Here is an 18,907-nt window from a genome sequence, read left to right as displayed (position 1 = left end):
TGTGTCCATAACAGAGCCCAAATACAACCATTTCTCTGATTCAAGACACCATGAATTATCACCAGAATCACTGCAATAGCCTCTTAATTCCTTACTCCCACCCCTGCCCCATCCCACCTCTTCACGAGCCCTTTTAAAAATGTAAAGCAGATTCCATCAGTCACTGTTCTCTACAACACCTTCCTAACGGCTTTCCTCTCAAGCAGAGCAAACGTGAGCATCTTCCCATGGCTCTCACAGTCCTCTATGGTTGGCCTGCCCCCTTGGCCCACCCCCTGCACTTCTCAGTCATTGTTTCTCTCACTCATTCAATTTCTCCCACACTGGTGTTCTCACTCACTGTTCCTCCAAAAAGCCAACCATGTCTGTACCTCGCGGCTTTGTGCTTGCTGTTGTCTTGGTTTCAGAAACATGTCCCAGCTGTTCCCGTAACTTCCTTCCTCACCTTCTTCAGGTCTGCGTTAATACTACCTCCTCAGAGACGCTTTTTCCAACCACCCTATCTACACCAGGAGCCCCAGGCCCACCTGTTCTCTCTTCTCCTCAATACTTTGCTCTACCACTCAATTTTAGTTTTCTTCATTCATCATCATCTGATAACTATAAATTTACTTGTTTGGTTATCTCTTATCCATCTCCTCACATCAGAATATTAAACAGGATATTCATAGCTGTTTTGTTCACTGGTGTAGTCCCGGTGTCTAGGATACAACCTGGTATATAGAATATCTTGAGAATATTTGCTGAATGAAAAAAGCAAACCAGCCTTGAGTCTGGTCTTACAGGTGAGTTACCCCTTGGAATTAGCCACACTGCCTCTGGAAGTACCTGTCAGGAGTTGCTTATTTTCTATGAACACCACAGAACAGAAGGGAAACTCTCAGTCTCCATCATCCTGCCTGAAATTACACATGATCCTGAAACTCAGTTTAAGAGAATTTTCTTAAAGGCTACAGATTCTCAGTTTCCCTTGTGTCTTAGATGAAGGTACTAATTCGGGTCAATCAACATTTTCAAAATGCCTGCTATGTTCAGTAATGTAACAGCTGTATATCCCTGGTTCTGTTTTCAGAACCAACAACCAGCATGAGGCATCCATTAAAATCCGTTTAATTTACATTAAACTTTTTCACAGATCTAACCAAAACTTGTGAAAGTCAATGTCAACAAAAGTTAAAATAATAAAGACAGAGATAAACTTTCAACTGCGATAGGTAAGATGTGAATTTTCTTCTTAGTACTGGAAGCCAGTAAAACGCGCACACACACAACTACCAGAATACAGCGGGCCCTCGCGCGTCTGCCCTCGCGCTCTCTCTCGGGCTCGGCTCGGCTCGGCTCACCTTGTCGAAGTGCTGCTGCAGGATGTGTTTCATCTGCGCCCTCTCAGCGGTCTCTGCTCCTGAACCAGTGTTCAGGCACCTTGAGAGAGTCCCAATTTCCTCTTCAGCATCCTCGCCCAGAAAAATCCGCTCATCTAAATTCCCAACAGATAAAACATACTCCTCATAGGCTTTATTGATGGCTTTACTAGAGGGGGGGAAAAAAAAACAGGCAAAATGTACACCCGCAGAACTGCCATTTGAAGTTGTGTGAGGCTACTTGTTTCATTGTTTTCATTTACTAAAAATTCTAATAGTTCTGTGAAAGTTAGATTTTAATGGGATCACTAAGATAAAAACTGAGGAGTATAAAAATGCAGGCGTGCTCCACTGTGCTCACGCCTTGTACAAGAAGTGTATTTCGCTGACAGTATTCCAGGGTGGGTGCCCTGTACCAAGCTGCCAGCCGAGTTCTCTCTCCTGGCTGCTCCAGGGACCTGTGAAGACCTCAGTGCTTCCACAGCACTATTCGCCACCTGGGTAGTTCCAAAAGGATTTCTTTCAAAAATCATGATCCCAAAACTTAACTATCAAAACTTTAAAGAACAGCCGCAGAATTTTCAACTACTTCAAAACATGTGCTTTGAGTAAGAGTTGATAGAATTTTTTACTGCATCCCCATATTCTGCCACAAAACATATTCTAAATTTCCAGGATACAAACAATAAAAACATTAAACTCTGATGTTTCCTGAGCACATAAAGTATGAAAACACTTTTTATAACAGAAGTACTCACAAACTCTCTCCAAAATTCCCAGGTTCTAAAAAACCAGTAAGATTTTCTTCTTTTCCCTTAAGGAGCTATGATGAAAAAAAAGATCCTTAAGTCATCATATTAAATCAAGTCTTTACCCAGAAAATATTTTCAAATCATTTCTTTCTACTTACAAACCTTTTTTTCATAAAGCTTCCTGATATAAGGTTTCCAGAAATGTTCCTTTATTCCTTTTGCTTCCAAAACTAAGCCGTCATGTAAGGAACACAGTTTCTCAATGACGCAAGGTGGGTCAGAGGAAGGTTTAGAATCCTTAGCATGAAAATCTTCAGATAGACCTATGATGGGTAAAAGCACAGAACAGAGATATCAGGTAGCATTCATCAAGCCTAACTGTAATATATTAAAATATAAATAACAGAGAGTCTAATCAGCACAGGAGTTGTTAGCACATGCGTGTATAGGAAATAGTGGAAGGTGCTAATTTAACTGTTTAAATACACTTCAAAAATAGCAAATAGAAGTAAAGCTTTTATTATGACTCAAAAGGTTTCAGTTATTCAGTTATATATCTGGAGAGAGTTAAAAAAGAAAAACTAAAAAATTATTTTTATACTACTATAGTATCTACAAAACAGATAAAATTTTGCAGAAAAGTGTTACATTCAAATAAAAAAGTCACTTTGAGAAAAGTTACTGTTCAAAGCACATACTCTTTATATACTTTATTTATGTTAGATGTTTTTATTATATTACTTTACAGCCCTTCTTGCCCTAGACTCAATGCAAGGCAAAGGAAAAAAAACACAAATAAGAAATAAAAGAAGAGGGAAAAAATGAAGGGCACCAGCGATAAAGAAATACAAAAGGGAGTTAGGGAGAAAATAAATGAAAGGTCAGAATACAGAGAACATTAGACTTACCAAACCAGGAGCAACTGAAGTAATTAATTCCACTAACTTTAAAAATCTACCTTGTGAGGCAGACAAGTTGAAATTCTAATCATAACCCCTTCAAAACTGACAATCACTCAGAATCCTATCAAGGTATTATTCAAACAGCAAGAACATTACATACTAGTTCAATAAGTATTTTTTAAATATTTGCTTTATAAATCATAATTTGGCCTCTTACTGTATATCATTCATAGAAATTCTACACCTTAAATCCTACTAAATGCATTACCAAAATAATGATCATTTCCACATACCTTTTAGAGTTGAAAATGCATTTTAATTATTTTAGAACCATAGGTACTCCTCTTCTGCAGAAAAGATTTGTATGAATAAATCTTTCAATAAATCTTCTTTGACCTCCTCCTGTGTGTCAGGCATGAAACTCGCCAATGCACAAAACCACCGTCAGCTCGAATGTCATCGTTGCTACTCCAGATTTCTAAATTCCTACTTCTCATTGAGTATATATTTCAGAAACTTCTAAAGTTGTCATCTAACACTTCTAAAACGTTGTGATATTTGCAATTTCTCTTTCTACAAATATTTTTACAGAGAGCTCAACTCCTAGTTCTAAGTACTCTGGGATAACTATGGTGATGAAGAGCAGAAAAGCATTTATGTTCTCTGATGCTAGGAAACCTGTACTATGTACACAACCGCCAAGAGTAAACATAGTGTAGACATGTGAGTCATCTGAGTCCCAGATTTACAAACTTACCTTTAAAATTAGGGTTCACAAGTTCTTTACGATTGGAACATTGAAGGGCATTTCCATAAACTAAGTCCAAAGCACACAGCAGAAGATGATAAGAATTAACCAAATCATCACTAATCATGGGAAAATTACCTATAGGATTATAAACAATTATAGAGTCATATTTGCATCAACTTTACAATATTATAAAAATAATCTCTTCCTTTAATTAAAATGACATTATACAACAATATGCAAGCCTGACTCAAGAGCTACAGAAAGTATTTTGGCAAATTTACATTTTGAAATATTACTTATTGTTTAATAAATTTCTAAGAGTTTAAGAAAAACCAAAACTTCACTAAAAATGCCATTCACTTAATAGTTGTTAAATAAGCATTTATTAAATGCCTGTCCAAACTTGCTCTCACTGGTTTTTCTTTTGAAAACTCTGAACACAACTTCATAAATTATCTCAAGCTGTAAGAAATTGTTGTATATGAAAATACTTTCCTGTCAGGAAAACTGGTATAAATACTTATTTGGGAAAAGCTCAAAAATTATTAATATAATTATTTTTTAGCATATATGTACTTTAAAAAGACCAGAAACTATAATCAGACTCCTAACAGTAATAGTTCAATGCTTTTTGAAGTAGTAATACAAGCTCATACAAACTAACGCAACAAGATCACAATAAAATATATTTCAGTTCTAGAGAAAATATCCTGGGAATAATTGTTGATGCCTGGTAACAGAAAAAAATAAACCAAAAACCTAAACCTATAGAAATATATAACTTTTGTAGTTCTGGTTTATCCCTAACATTGAAAACAGGTTTTTACAGGCAGTTAAGAGTTATTCTTAGAAATTAAAATATAGTTCTAGATATTCTGTATCTTTAAGCCTATCCCTCTTTCCATTAAACACTGCTTATATATGCTCCATATTGATTTTACATTCTCATAGTAACGGATGAATTCAATCTAAATAGCTAACATACATCTGAAGAATTATTTCTAAGCCTTGACATTTTCACACTAAATACAAACACACACTCATACTACTTGGTTTCAGGCTTTTTTTCTTCTTTCCTCTAAAGAAAGTTACCACTTACCTCAGCATACCAGGATAAGAAATTCATTTTTTTTAATAGGTGAAACATTTCAACAAATCAATTTAAATGAATTAAAGAAAGAGAAAAAAATATTTTTCTGTTGCCAAAAACATAAATGATAATTAGTAGGTTAAATTCTGCATTGATATAACCAAACTAACTTGCTTGGTTGACTATAAAGATGCTTAATATTAAAATACACTCAATTCCTCAAATGTAAAACAGGAAGTGGTACCTACCAGTTTCAAATTAAAAAGCCCATCACTCTGACAAGCCTAAACTTGTCGCTGGTGTGCACTTGCCATAGAAGGAAAAAACCTGCAGCCCAGTAACTTCTTACGAGAAACTTAAATGCCCCTAAAGATCAGAATCTAAATTCCAGAACTCTCCTAACATGACAGAGTCTACCTTTCCAATCCTGACTTTATAAATAAATCCCACTTTGTGAAATATTTTATCTTTCAATCAACAAAGATAATCTGACTAAAGACTTGGGATATCATGTAAAACAGGAAGTGGTGCCTAACAGTCTTCAGGCCACAAAGCCCTGCATGACAAGCCCAAACTTGTCACCGGTATGTACTTGCCATTGGAAGTCAACAAAGATAACAGGCAAATGTTGGCTTATTTATCAGGAATGAGATCGTCTGGGATGCCCACCGTTGCACACAAAGTCATGAAAAAGATGCCCATAAAGAATACACTTCCCCCCACCAAATAATGAAATCAAGAACTGAAGAAAACCAACTAATCTCCTCTACTGGAAAATATCGTAGTGAAGCATAAATGATCACAGCACTGGACTGTGAGTGGACAAAGGCTCTTCAGACCAAATAATTACACACAGAATTAATAACAGTAAGATAAAATTCAAACACTGAGATAACTGTGGAGACAAAAATATGCCACCCCAGTTGCTCAACGGAGACCAAAACCTACTTGAGGGCAATACACTTCTTTTCCAGTAATTTATATACCAGTACTAAATACTTACCTCCAAGTGTACATATACCATAAAAGACATAAAACAGATAAAAATCCTCTAAGTTAGATATACCTGCCCATAACCTACTGCCCAGGTTAATATCATATATAACACCAGCCACAGTAAGCCAAGGGGCAGCAAATGTTCAAACCATCATGAAAACAGTTATGTGCTCTGAAGATGTTCTACATTTCATGCCACTGATCATACCACCTTCATCTGCACTAAAGAAACATGCGGTGTGATGGAAAGCAAAAGTAACCAAGAGCTTACTTCTGACAAGGAAAGATTATTTTTCTTTTCAGTCAAGCATGCAGCTTGGGGAAGGCAGGATAAGTTGTAACCTATAACAATCAGACAAATCACAGTGACACCAACAGAGCGACACAGCCCTGCTGGAGGCCCACACGCCCCGCATGAGGCCAAGAGCTAGAAGACGTGGACTCACACCCCAGCTCTTCTCCAGCAGCTGGTCTCTGGGCCTCAGTAACTTACTCTTTAAAATAAATACACTGGGCAAGCTGACCTAATAGTGAGAATCTCTCCTACTGAAGAAACACCTTTCAGCTCTATAATTCTTTGATTTTAACTTTCCGTTTTATTAGGCTATCTTAATGCCAAAGGCATTCTACACAGTCTACAGAAAAAGCTAAGGAACTATACTTTCTTTTCTTCCTTAAATTACTAAGAATCATTTTTATATAGAAACAAAGAAAGGACAATGATAGTCATAAAAATGTATTTCACTGAATGCAGACCTTGGGCAGGTTAAGTGAGAAGAGAGGGTAGCAAAAATGAGTTGTATCTAAAGGCATTTGATCAAGCATGTTTATCTGAACAAGGCATAAAAAGTAATCTAAATTACTTTGAGAATGATTAGTCTCACTCCATTATGTAATGCATGTCTTGTGCAAAGTATAAGTCCAAGACAAAAGCACAGACACACTAATGTGTTTTCAGCCCATAATTCAGAGATAATATGTTTTGGAAAAGATGTTGTGTAAGAACAAAACTAAAGGATATTCCATTTAATGTATGATATTTGGTATATTGCAAAGAAACCCAGTGCTGCGGAGCTGCTAGGCCAGTGCACCACAACCGCTGAAGCCTGAGCGCCCTCGAGCCTGTGCTCCGCAAGAGAGACCACTGCAATGAGAAGCCTGCGCACCGCAACTCGAGAGCAGCCCCTGCTCGCCACAACTTTTGGATAAAGCTCGTGCACAGCAACAAAGTTCCGGCGCAGCCAAAAATAAATAAATGAATAAATAAATTTTTTAAAAAAAACAGAGGGAGATAGAGAAGGAGGAAGGGAGAAAATATCAAAGGAAAAAAGAAAGAAAGAAAAGAAATTCAAAAGATTTATAAAATGGCAATACTTAAAGAAAGTGGGATTCAAATCCTCGAGAAATTTTTCAGTGAGCATCTTTTCCTGATACACATTATAGGTTGACAGTAGCAGTACCTGAACTTTTAAGTAAGCTAATATTGAAATAAATATTACTCTTTCCTTACCTTTTGCATATATAAAAAGCACCCAACAAAAATGGAAAACTTCAGACACGGTACAGGGCTGTCGCCTTTGGGGGGAGAAAAAAGTCATGAGATAACAGAAGAATCAGAAAAAGACATGACACATGACTGTAAACTGGGTGAGAAACAAAACCCACAGTTGGAGGGAGTGACAGCAGATTCATTTCTCATGGAAAACGTGCAAGAAGTTCTGCTCCAGTCGAACACAGGTAAGGAAACAGCTGGGAGCAAGGGAAAGCTCACTCAGAAGAAAAATTCTGAAGAACTGTAGAAGCTTTTCCAGGTCAAGATAGCTAAGGCAGAAAATAAAATGAGTTCTATTTTTTAACGAGTTCGTTAAAGCAGGGCAATGATGTTGAATCCTTGCCATCAACTGGTGAATAAAGCCCTATAATATAACCAAGGAGAAGGATCTTGTAGCGAATGAGGCGACTAAGACACATGGAGAGCAAGTGTACAGAGTTAAGGACAGTGTGGGAACTAAACCCCAGTCTTCAGCTTCTTCTCCTCAGAGCACCTTGTTAGAATAAGGGTATGAACAAAATAACAATAAGAATGAAATGAACAAAATAACAATAGCTCTTTTGATGACATCAGCAAGGCTAATGTTGCTTGAAGACCCATGTATACAGTCAGATTGGCTTCCCAGGTGGCGCTAGTGTTAAAGAGTCTGACTACCAATGCAGGAGATGTAAAAGATGTGAGTTTGATCCCTGGGTAAGGAAGATCTCCTGGAGAAGGGAATGGCAGCCCACTCCAGTATTCTTGCCTGGAGAATCCCATGGACAAAGGAGCCTGGCGGGCTACATAGTGTCGGACATGACGGCAGCGGCTTGGCACACACTCATGCAGTCAGACAGTCCTCCAATTTTTTTCTATCACAGCTGATGAACTGTAAACCATCACTCTCTAAATACATTCCAGATTATATTAGTCACGAAAAGACTTTTTTGGGGGAGAATGCTGCATGACATGCAGGATCTTACCCCAAACAGGGATCAAACCTGTGCCCCCTGCAGTGGAAGCACAGAGTCTTAACCCCTGGACCACCAGGGAAGGCCTACGAGAGGACTTTTCAGTGGAAATTCTGGGCTTCCTATAATTCCTTATATTTCGATCATTAAGAGTACCTGTTGTAGGTACTGTTGTAGGGAAGAAGAGGGAGAAAAAAATAAAAGAGTACCTGTTGTATTTGTTAGTCATCTGCTAAAGGGAGTTTTAGACCTGTTTTAAACTGGCTTTTCTACCAAAACCTCTGCCAATGTTTAGATCAGACATGTGTTGGCTCCATATCCTAATACCCTTATTCTTACAAGGTGTTTTGAGGAGAAGAAGCTGAAGACTGGAGTTTAGTTTCCACACTGTCATTAACTAGGTACCCTTGCTCTCCATGTGTCTAGTCTCCTCATCCACTAAAAGATACTTCTCCTTGGGTAGCACACTGTAGGGCTTCATTCACCAGTTGATGGCAAGGGTTAAACATCATGGCCTTGCTTTAAAGAGCAGGCTTCCCATCACAGACACATGACAAACTGCGTAGTTTTGATGCCTACCAAGATAAAAGTCAAACTTTTAGGCTTAACCCTCAAGCCATTCTAACTTTCAGTTACAAGATAGGGATGTAATGTACAACATAATAAATATAATTAACACTGCTGTAGGTTAATATATGCAAGTTGTTATGAGAATAAATCTTAAGGGGTTTTATCAGAAGGCATTTTTTTTCTATTTAATTTTGTATTGCTATGTGAGATTCTGAATGTTCACTAAACGTATTGTGGTCATCATTTCATAAGTCACATCATTACACTGCACTCCTTAAATTTATATAGTGCTGTATGTCAATTCTATCTCAATAAAACTGGAAGGAAGAAAATAAAATTAAGATACTCCCAAAACTGGCTCTGTAACTTGAAAACTCTGGAACAAACAACCAACTTAAGCCAAATTTCCTCTTTGCTGCTGTGGTATTTTCATTCTTCATCCTCTGCATAGAAGAACATCTGTCTCTCCAAATTCACCAAAATGGGTACCCAATGATGGTTACCAAAATCCTACCCATCCTTTCAGACATGTTTCTACTTCTACCATGGTACATTACCTAACGGGCTTATACAGAGTGAATTATTTTTGCCTCAGAAGTCCTACATTTCTATTATCTTTTGTATTTATATGTGCCTCTCCCTTATAATACTTACTGTAAGCTCTCAAAAGACAGTAACTGTGGGTTTGGGTTTGGCCTGTTTTTGCTTTTAATATTTGTGTCCTACATAATACCTAACAAAGTAGTTCATATAGTAAACTCTCAATAGTCAATGACAAATTTTCAAAGAACAGTTTATAAGAAGAAGATGGGCTCTCAGGCAGACTCTTTAAATTTCAGTAAGAGCTCCACACTTACTGTGTGACCTTGGCCAAATCACTTAGCCTTTGAAAGGCTTGGTTCCCCCCACCTGTAACAACAGTATCAACCTCATGAAGCTGAAGTAGTGATTAAAGCAAGTAATACATGCTTAATTTAAGTCTTAGCAGAGTCCCTGCACCACAATAAGTGCTCACTAAATGGTATGAATTATTATTACTATGATTGCTGCTGCTGCTAAGTCGCTTCAGTCGTGTCCGACTCTGTGCAACCCCATAGACGTCTGGCAGCCCACCAGGCTCCCCCATCCCTGGGATTCTCCAGGCAAGAACACTGGAGTGGGTTGCCATTTCCTTCTCCAGTGCATGAAAGTGAAAAGTGAAAGTGAAGTTGCTCAGTCGTGTCTGACTCTCAGCAACCCCATGGACTGCAGCCTACCAGGCTCCTCTGTCCATGGGATTTTCCAGGCAAGAGTACTGGAGTGGGGTGCCATTGCCTTTTAGGGTGATATAAATGTAGACCTTTTAGTAAACTTATCTTAGAATTTTCTTAATTAGAATTAAGTAATATATACACCTAATATAATATGTATGTGCTCAGTCACTCAGTTGTGGCCCACTCTTTGCAACCCCAAGGACTGTAGCCTGCCAGGCTTCTCTGTCCATGGAATTTTCCGGCAAGAATACTGGAGTGGATTGCCATTTCCTTCTCCAGCAATATAATATATATACATATATAATTAAGAAAATTCTATAATATATATTATAGAACTACATTGTCAACAAAGGTCCGTCTAGTCAAGGCTATGGTTTTTCCAGTAGTCATGTATGGATGTGAGAGTTGGACTATAAAGAAAGCTGAGCACTGAAGAATTGATGCTTTTGAACTGTGGTGTTGGAAAAGACTCTTGAGAGTCCCTTGGATTGCAAGGAGATCCCACCAGTCCATCCTAAAGGAGATCAGTCCTGGGTGTTCATTGGAAGGACTGATGTTGAAGCTGAAACTCCAGTATTTTGGCCACCTGATGTGAAGAGCTGACTCATTTGAAAAGACCCTGATGCTGGGAAAGATTGAAGGCAGGAGGAGAAGGGGATGACAGAGGATGAGACAGTTGGATGGCATCACCGACTCAATGGACGTAAGTTTGGGTGAACTCCGGGAGTTGGTGATGGACAGGGAGGCCTGGCGTGCTGGGGTCGCAAAGAGTTGGACACGACTGAACGGAACTGATAATATATATATTATATGTAATAATATATATCAAAGCAAATGCAATCTGAAATCATTTTCTGCAACACTTTAAGGAAAGAAGATACTCTATATTTTTCTATAAATGATCCTATCAGCTCATTCAGACTCAGAAAGAAGCTTGTATCCAAACTTTAGAATACTTCATTATAAACAGACAATTCCCCAAAACTGCAAGCAAAGCAGACTGGCTGCTTCCATAGCAGTGGGGTCAACTATATAAAAATGTACATTGTTTTATTTCTTAAAGATGCTTACTTACTATAAACAGCCATCACAATTTGGGAACATTTTTATATATTGAAAGAGAAGCAAACTTTATTCATTCAATTATAATAACTTCCTTTCCCCTACTTTTCTTGTCAGCATCTTTCTAGTTCTATTTCCTCTTCTACTTTATGAAACAACTTTGCTGAGAAAAGTAGAGAATCTGTATCCCATAGCTGCCCTTATCTGCCAGGAAAGATGGAAGACATTGAGCCAGAGTACGTTTTCAGACTTTACAGACATAGTCAGAGCACAATTTCATGACAGTTTCAATTAGACTACTCTCCCCCAACCAAATTTCTCTACTTTTCACTGGTTGTAAACATCCAAATACAAGGAGAAGCCTTTTCAGGGGAATTTACTCAGTTTGACATAAAAGTCAAATAAAGAGTTTATATGCATTATAATATGTAGAAAATCACAGAAAAAGTCAATAGTCAACATAAGAAAATTAAGTAATCAAATTCTATACCCAAGGTGGCTTATTGGTGAGAGCACCGACAGTCCCGTTGTTGCATTGCTGGCTGCTAGAAGGAAAAGTTTATATGAACAAAGATTCCACGCATTTTGCAACATGAAAGAAGCTAAACTCTTCAGAGCTAAAATAAAATGAAAAGCAAGAAATTATGATGAGAAAAAAAAAGATTACTTATGAAATCACAATGATTTCTTAGGACTAGCAAAATAAACTGAGGGACGCAGACCAAGGGATCAAAACTGGAGCACAGACAGAAGAGTGTGTATTCCCGCTCAACAAATAGAAACACATACCGCTGTTTTCTTCCTCTCTGTTGACGCGGCTGCTCTTCTTGAGGATATTTAAAAATGTCCTGAAAGATGGGTTCATATTTCTTAAAAATTACAGCAGAAACAGTAAAGTTTCTTTCTAATCTCTCAGTACGTTCTCTGAAATGTGGAGGGAGATTGGCCATGTCTTCCCATTTCTTCATCTTGTTAAAAAATTCAATTAAGCTGATAGTAAAAATAAAAAGTGAGATTTTCATAATTAATACAAATATAGGTAAATAAAAGTAAATCAACATTACCTCACTATTACTTTCAGTGACATAAAATCACAACTCATGACTGACTAGCTTAGTCTCACAGGTCGGTTTATTTCTCTCATCTTCCAAATCTTTCCTAATCCAAAACTTTCCTAATCTCTTTTTCTGAGATTAAAGGTTTTTTAAATTATGAAATACACATCCACGCTATAAAATAAGTAAGTAACCAGAGAACAAACAAAACCAACATTCATGTACCAACGGATTCAACAGATATTAACGCAGCACATAAATTTTGACATGTTTACTTCAGATTCTATAGAAACAGCCAAAGTTCTCATTTGTACTCTTCCCCAATCCTATTTCTCACTCTTCTTCCCCAAAGATAACCATCATTCTACAGTCTGAGTCCTTCTCATCCAAGATTTTATACGTACTATGTGGTTATATACGTACCCAGCAACAGTATCTTTTGTATGTCTGATTTTAAAATTTTATATAAATAGTATACTGTAAGTAGCATTCTATAACTTACTTTTCCATTCAATAGTGGCTTTTTGTTTGTTTTTTGGCCTTATCCTGCAACATGTGGGATCCTAGTTCCCTATCAAACTCACACCCCCTGCAGTGAGAGTGTGAAGTCTTAATCATTGAACCATCAGAGAATTCCCCATTCAATATTGTTTATCAGATTAATGTTGATATGGATAGATCGAATTCATTCATTTTAATTGCTAAAAATATTCCTCCATATGAACTACTATTTTTTGCATTTACTCCCCAACCAATGGAAACTGAGGCTTCTAATTTTTCTCTGTAACAAAAAATGCTATAAGGAACACATTTTTATACATGTATATTGGAATTTCTTTAAAAATTATCCCCAAGAAATAGAATTGCTGAGTCAGAGAATATGCATCTTCAACTTTACTGGCTGCTGCCAAATTTCCCACTAGAGTGACTGTGCCAATTTAAACTCTCTCTACTGTACATTAGCAACAGAGTTCCTGTTTCCCTGCATAATGGTACTGTGCGTGCATGCTAAGTTGCTCCAGTCAACTGTGTTTGACTCTGTGCGACCCTGTGGACTATAGCTCATCAGGCTCCTCTGTCCATGAGATTCTCCAGGCAAGAATACTGGAGTGGGTTGCCATGCCCTTCCCCAGGGATCTTCCCGACCCAGGGATCGAACCCACGTCTCTTACCTCTCCTGCATTGGCAGGCAGGTACTTTACCCCTAGCGCCACGTGGGAAGCCCAAATAATGGTATTATGAGACTCCAAATTTCCCCAATCTGATGAGAATGAAATAATAATATCTAATTTTTACTTTGAGCTTCTTTGATTACTAGTGAGATTGAATATATTTGTTACATCTATTAGCTACTTGAGTTTAGGCTTTTGTGAAATCATATACTTTTCCCATTTTTTAGTAGCTATTTGTCAATTATTAACTAGTGTTAGTGGAGAAGGCAATGGCACCCCACTCCAGTACTCTCGCCTGGAAAATCCCATGGGCGGAGGAGCCTTGTGGGCTGCAGTCCATGGAGTCGCGAAGAGTCGGACACGACTGAGCGACTTCACTTCCACTTTTCACTTTCATGCATTGGAGAAGGAAATGGCAACCCACTCCAGTGTTGTTGCCTGGAGAATCCCAGGGACGGGGGAGCCTGGTGGGCTGCCGTCTATGGGGTCGCACAGAGTCGGACACGACTGAAGCGACTTAGCAGTAGTAGCAGTTAGTAGTAGTAGTGGTTCTTTATTTAATTCTTGATATTGACCATTGTTACCTTGTAAATATCTTCTCCCAAACTGCTCTTTGCTTTTAATTCATTTAGTCCATTATGGCAGAAAAGTAAATAACCTGAACCCATACGTAAGAAGTTAAAAACTGAGTTTTTGAAATGGAAATACAACTGAAGTCTGAGAAATTACTTGTGTTAAAGTATTAGATAAGTTTAGTCTAGTAAAGTCTATAATGATTATTCCATAATTTGACCTTTGCTTCTAAAGTTCCTTATCTGTCATTTAACTAGATTACTCTGTCTCCACTTTGCTTCTTTGCAATGATTATACTTAGCACCTTTTTTAAGGTTTATAGCCGAGGTGTTCAATTCTTTATCAATTGCCTCTTGTTCTTAGGCCTAAATATAACTCAGGATGAAATTCAAGATTAATAAACAGACTACAGCTAAAAGATTACATTTCTTGTTAATTATTTTAAAGTAAGTGATTTTTTTTTAAACCACTAGGTCCATTAAGTTTTGACAGTGGTATTTCCTCCAAAATGCCAAACATCCTTTTCCCACCAGCCTTTAATAAGCCATGAGAAAATTAACCCAAAGTGCCCAAATAATGAAACATAATCAATTCAATTACACAACAGAAAGAAAAAGCAATTTCTTCCTTCTCAAAATATTCTTTGGCCTTCTCTCTGATATTGTAATAGTGTTACTTATCCCCCAAACAGGAAACTGAGTATTTACACATTACTTATAGAAGACACCAGTCCTGTGCATATAGTTGCTGGTTTAATACCATAAAATATTTATCTTTTCAACTTAGAGTATCTTTACTTAGAATTCTCCCAATAATTACAATAAGTCATAACCTTTAATAGTAAACTCCTCATTTAAGTGTTAAATACATTAAAATTTAAATATTTTTCTCCAAAGAAATAAAATATAATGGGTACTAACTTAGATGTGGCAAAGGAAAACCATGACCTAATTTCTAAATTTAGCATTCCACAGGCACAAAGGCTCAGAAAGTGAAACAGAGGATTCCTACTGTCACTAGCCGCACTTTAACAACTCGAACATAGTTACCTCTGCTCTGAACATCTCAGGATTCGAGTTAAAGATACATAGTTTCCTTCAACTGTCCCTTTGCTTACAGTTGGCACAGATTTTCTGCAAGCCACATATAAGGCACATGCTAACCAATGAAGATCATTTCCCTGTAAAAAAAAAAAAAGAGAAATTGAGTTTGAGCTAATGAACTATACATATTTCAGCTGAAAAATGCTTGTGGGAAACTGCATTTTCAATGATGTTCCTGTCCCAAATGCTTTTATAACACATTCTTCCAAGGAGAAGTATAAGTTTGTTCTTTCACCTTGATCTGGCTCCACCAACAGCACAGATGAAAGTGATGCAACTTTCAAGATGATGAAAGGCAATAGGGATTCCACGTGGTTCTCTCTCTCTCTCTCAGAACATATACCTTAGAAGTCCCAACAAGGACAGAAAATACAAGAAATCAAAAGATAAAAGTCTATAACCAGTATTCTATATTAAATATCAAATGAGTTTTATTTTCCACTGTACACTTCCATGAGACTGACACCCCACATGATCTGACAGCATGCCCGACTACTGGTTCCACAAGGGCAGGGATTTTGATGTTTTTGTGCACTGCTCTACGCCCAGCACCTGGATACGAGTGTCTGGCAAAGAACAGGTGATCAACAAGTATTTGGAAAATAAATAAATACTGATTTACTTATTGGGTAAACTGATCTAAGAATCTGAGATCAAAGTCTTTTTTTAAAAATTGAGCAATCATACACATATTTTAAAAAATAACTAACCATGCAAAGATGGGCTCAATAAAGGACAGAAATGGTATGGACCTAACAGAAGCATTAGATATTAAGAAGAGGTGGCAAGAATACCCAGAAGAACTGTACAAAAAAGAGCTTCATGACCCAGATAATCACGATGGTGTGATCACTCACCTAGAGCCAGACATCCTGGAGTCCAAAGTCAAGTGGGCCTTAGAAAGCATCACTACGAACAAAGCTAGTGGAGGTGATGGAATTCCAGTTGAGCTATTTCAAATCCTGAAAGATGATGCTGTTAAAGTGCTGCACTCAATATGCCAGCAAATTTGGAAAACTCAGCAGTGGCCACAGGACTGGAAAAGGTCAGTTTTCATTCCAATCCCAAAGAAAGGCAAGGCCAAAGAATGCTCAAACTACCACACAATTGCACTCATCTCACATGCTAGTAAAGTAATGCTCAAAATTCTCCAAGCCAGGCTTCAGCAATACCTGAACCGTGAACTTCCAGATGTTCAAGCTGGTTTTAGAAAAGGCAGAGGAACCAGAGACCAAATTGCCAACATCCACTGGATCATCGAAAAAGGAAGAGAGTTCCAGAAAAACATCTATTTCTGCTTTATTGACTATGCCAAAGCCTTTGACTGTGTGGATCACAATAAACTGTGGAAAATTCTGAAAGAGATGGGAATACCAGACCACCTCAGCTGCCTCTTGAGAAACCTATATGCAGGTCAGGAAGCAACAGTTAGAACTGGACATGGAACTACAGACTGGTTCCAAATAGGAAAAGGAGTACGTCAAAGCTGTATGTTGTCACCCTGCTTATTTAACTTATATGCAGAGTACCTCATGAGAAACGCTGGACTGGAAGAAGCACAAGCCGGAATCAAGATTGCTGGGAGAAATATCAACAACCTCAGATATGCAGATGACACCACCCTTATGGCAGAAAGTGAAGAGGAAGTAAAAAGCCTCTTGATAAAAGTGAAAGAGGAGAGTGAAAAAGTTGGCTTAAAGCTCAACATTCAGAAAACGAAGATCATGGCATCTGGTCCCATCACTTCATGGGAAATAGATGGGGAAATGGTGGAAACAGTGTCAGACTTTATTTTTTTGGCTCCCAAATCACGGCAGATGGTGATTGCAGCCATGAAATTAAAAAACGCTAACCCACTCCAGTGTTCTTGCCTGGAGAATCCCAGGGACGGGGGAGCCTGGTGGGCTGCCGTCTATGGGGTCGCACAGAGTCGGACACGACTGAAGCGACTTAGCAGCAGCAGCAGAACTCACTATATCCAGTAGATAAATTACCTCCCGGGTGTGTTGGGGAAGGAGACTAACAACAGAGGGGCCTGAAGGTTTTGGAATGAAAAAAATGTTTTATCTACACTGTGGTGATGTCTCCACTGCATTTGTCAAAAAAAACCTAACCCAATTGTACTTTATATGTAAATTATACTTTAATAAAGCTTGACATTTTAAAGAGAAAAAAAAAAAAGAAATTAAAAAACGCTTACTCCTTGGAAGAAAAGTTATGACCAACCTAGATAGCATATTCAAAAGCAGAGACATTACTTTGCCAACAAAGGTCTGTCTAGTCAAGGCTATGGTTTTTCCGGTGGTCATGTATGGATGTGAGAGTTGGACTGTGTAGAAAGCTGAGTGCCGAAGAATTGATGCTTTTGAACTGTGGTGTTGGAGAAGACTCTTGAGAGTCCCTTGGACTGGAGATCTAACCAGTCCATCCTAAAGGAGATCAGCCCTGGGATTTCTTTGGAAGGAATGATGCTAAAGCTGAAACTCCAGTACTTTGGCCACCTCATGCGAAGAGTTAACTCATTGGAAAAGACTGTGATGTTGGGAGGGATTGGGGGCAGGAGGAGAAGGGGACGACAGAGGATGAGATGGCTGGATGGCATCACTGACTCGATGGACGTGAGTCTGAGTGAACTCTGGGAGTTGGTGATGGACAGGGAGGCCTGTTGTGCTGCAATTCATGGGGTCGAAAAGAGTCAGACATGACTGAGTGACTGAACGGAACTGAACCATCTATTATTTGTCATTTGTTTATATAACCCTGGGCTTCATATGACTTAACCACTGTGAGTTAAGCATAAAAAGTGTAAAATTATGCTTTTTCTATTTAATTTACAAGGTTACCCTGAGGGTAAAATAAGAGCTTATTTGGAGGCACTTATGCCCATCACCAAAAATAGTCCTTCTCTTTTGTCACAGGAACCACTAGGAAATAAACAATAACACGGCCTATTCAGTCATATCACCTAAGCATGTGAAAGAGCTTTGTAAATTCTAAAGCACTATCCATGAATGCTTTATGCTCCAGAAATTCCACATTACCTTACTTAACCTTCAGAACAGCTGTGTAAAGTAGGTACAAATATCTCAAGTTGACATATCACAAAACTGAGTTTGGAGTGGTTAAGTAAATTGCCCGAAGTCACCAAGACCTGTCAGGTTCTAAAGCCAGTACATTACTAGCTCCCCGCCTCCCCCAGATGTAACTAAATTAAAATTCTATTAATGCAAGAATAAAAAATAATAAGAATAAACTTAATGAGTGCCACACAGGCAAAACACCGTATTACAGTTAAATAACACCTCGGTTAGCGTTCCCATTCTGAACCTATTTGCCCTACTCTTTCCACAAACTATTAAACAACTTCAGAAAATCATATGGCCCGCAGTTTAAATATCACTCCCACGGGCAGTCAGACAGCGGATAAACAATACAGACTTCCGTGTCACTTCCCATTGGCCCGTAAAGGGGAGGTGCCTACAGAGTTGAGCCTCACTGGCTAGAATGGCCATTTTTCTAATTGCAAGCCCCGTCCGAAGAAAGGGACAAAACATGTCTAGATGACAGCGACTCTTAAGAATCCTGTGCAGTGTCTGGGGTGACCAATAGGTCCTCAAGATCGCCGCAGTCCTGACTTCCTAGAGACAGATATGAGCCTATATCCAGGTAGGCAGAAAGCCCGTTTCATCCGCTCACGGGAAGATTCGTCTTTGTTTACAAATACACAAACACAGCCCGAAACGTAAAGCATTTACTGAAATGGCA

The 18,907-nt window shown here is 38.3% G+C and overlaps 1 protein-coding gene across 2 annotated transcripts in view; it reads right to left on the bottom strand.

The window, feature by feature from the left end:
• Positions 1 to 18,907, bottom strand: part of RBL2 (RB transcriptional corepressor like 2) — a 46,780-nt gene that overhangs the window by 27,006 nt on the left and 867 nt on the right. The window contains exons 2-8 of one of the 2 annotated variants that reach the window (XM_006076486.4): positions 15,089 to 15,219; positions 12,029 to 12,229; positions 7,363 to 7,427; positions 3,773 to 3,901; positions 2,276 to 2,436; positions 2,120 to 2,184; positions 1,344 to 1,530 (exon numbers count right to left, since the gene is read on the bottom strand). In XM_006076486.4, the coding sequence (XP_006076548.2) occupies positions 1,344 to 1,530; positions 2,120 to 2,184; positions 2,276 to 2,436; positions 3,773 to 3,901; positions 7,363 to 7,427; positions 12,029 to 12,229; positions 15,089 to 15,219 (939 nt within the window). Of the gene's footprint in view, positions 1 to 1,343; positions 1,531 to 2,119; positions 2,185 to 2,275; positions 2,437 to 3,772; positions 3,902 to 7,362; positions 7,428 to 12,028; positions 12,230 to 15,088; positions 15,220 to 18,907 lie in introns of those variants that run through there. The other variant, XM_025268670.3, reaches the window with a different exon arrangement.

Source organism: Bubalus bubalis, chromosome 18 (assembly GCF_019923935.1).
Source record: "Bubalus bubalis isolate 160015118507 breed Murrah chromosome 18, NDDB_SH_1, whole genome shotgun sequence".
Taxonomy (NCBI): domain Eukaryota; kingdom Metazoa; phylum Chordata; class Mammalia; order Artiodactyla; family Bovidae; genus Bubalus; species Bubalus bubalis.
The sequence above is the reverse complement of the archived record's forward strand: the minus strand, read 5'-3'. Positions and strand labels throughout refer to the sequence as shown.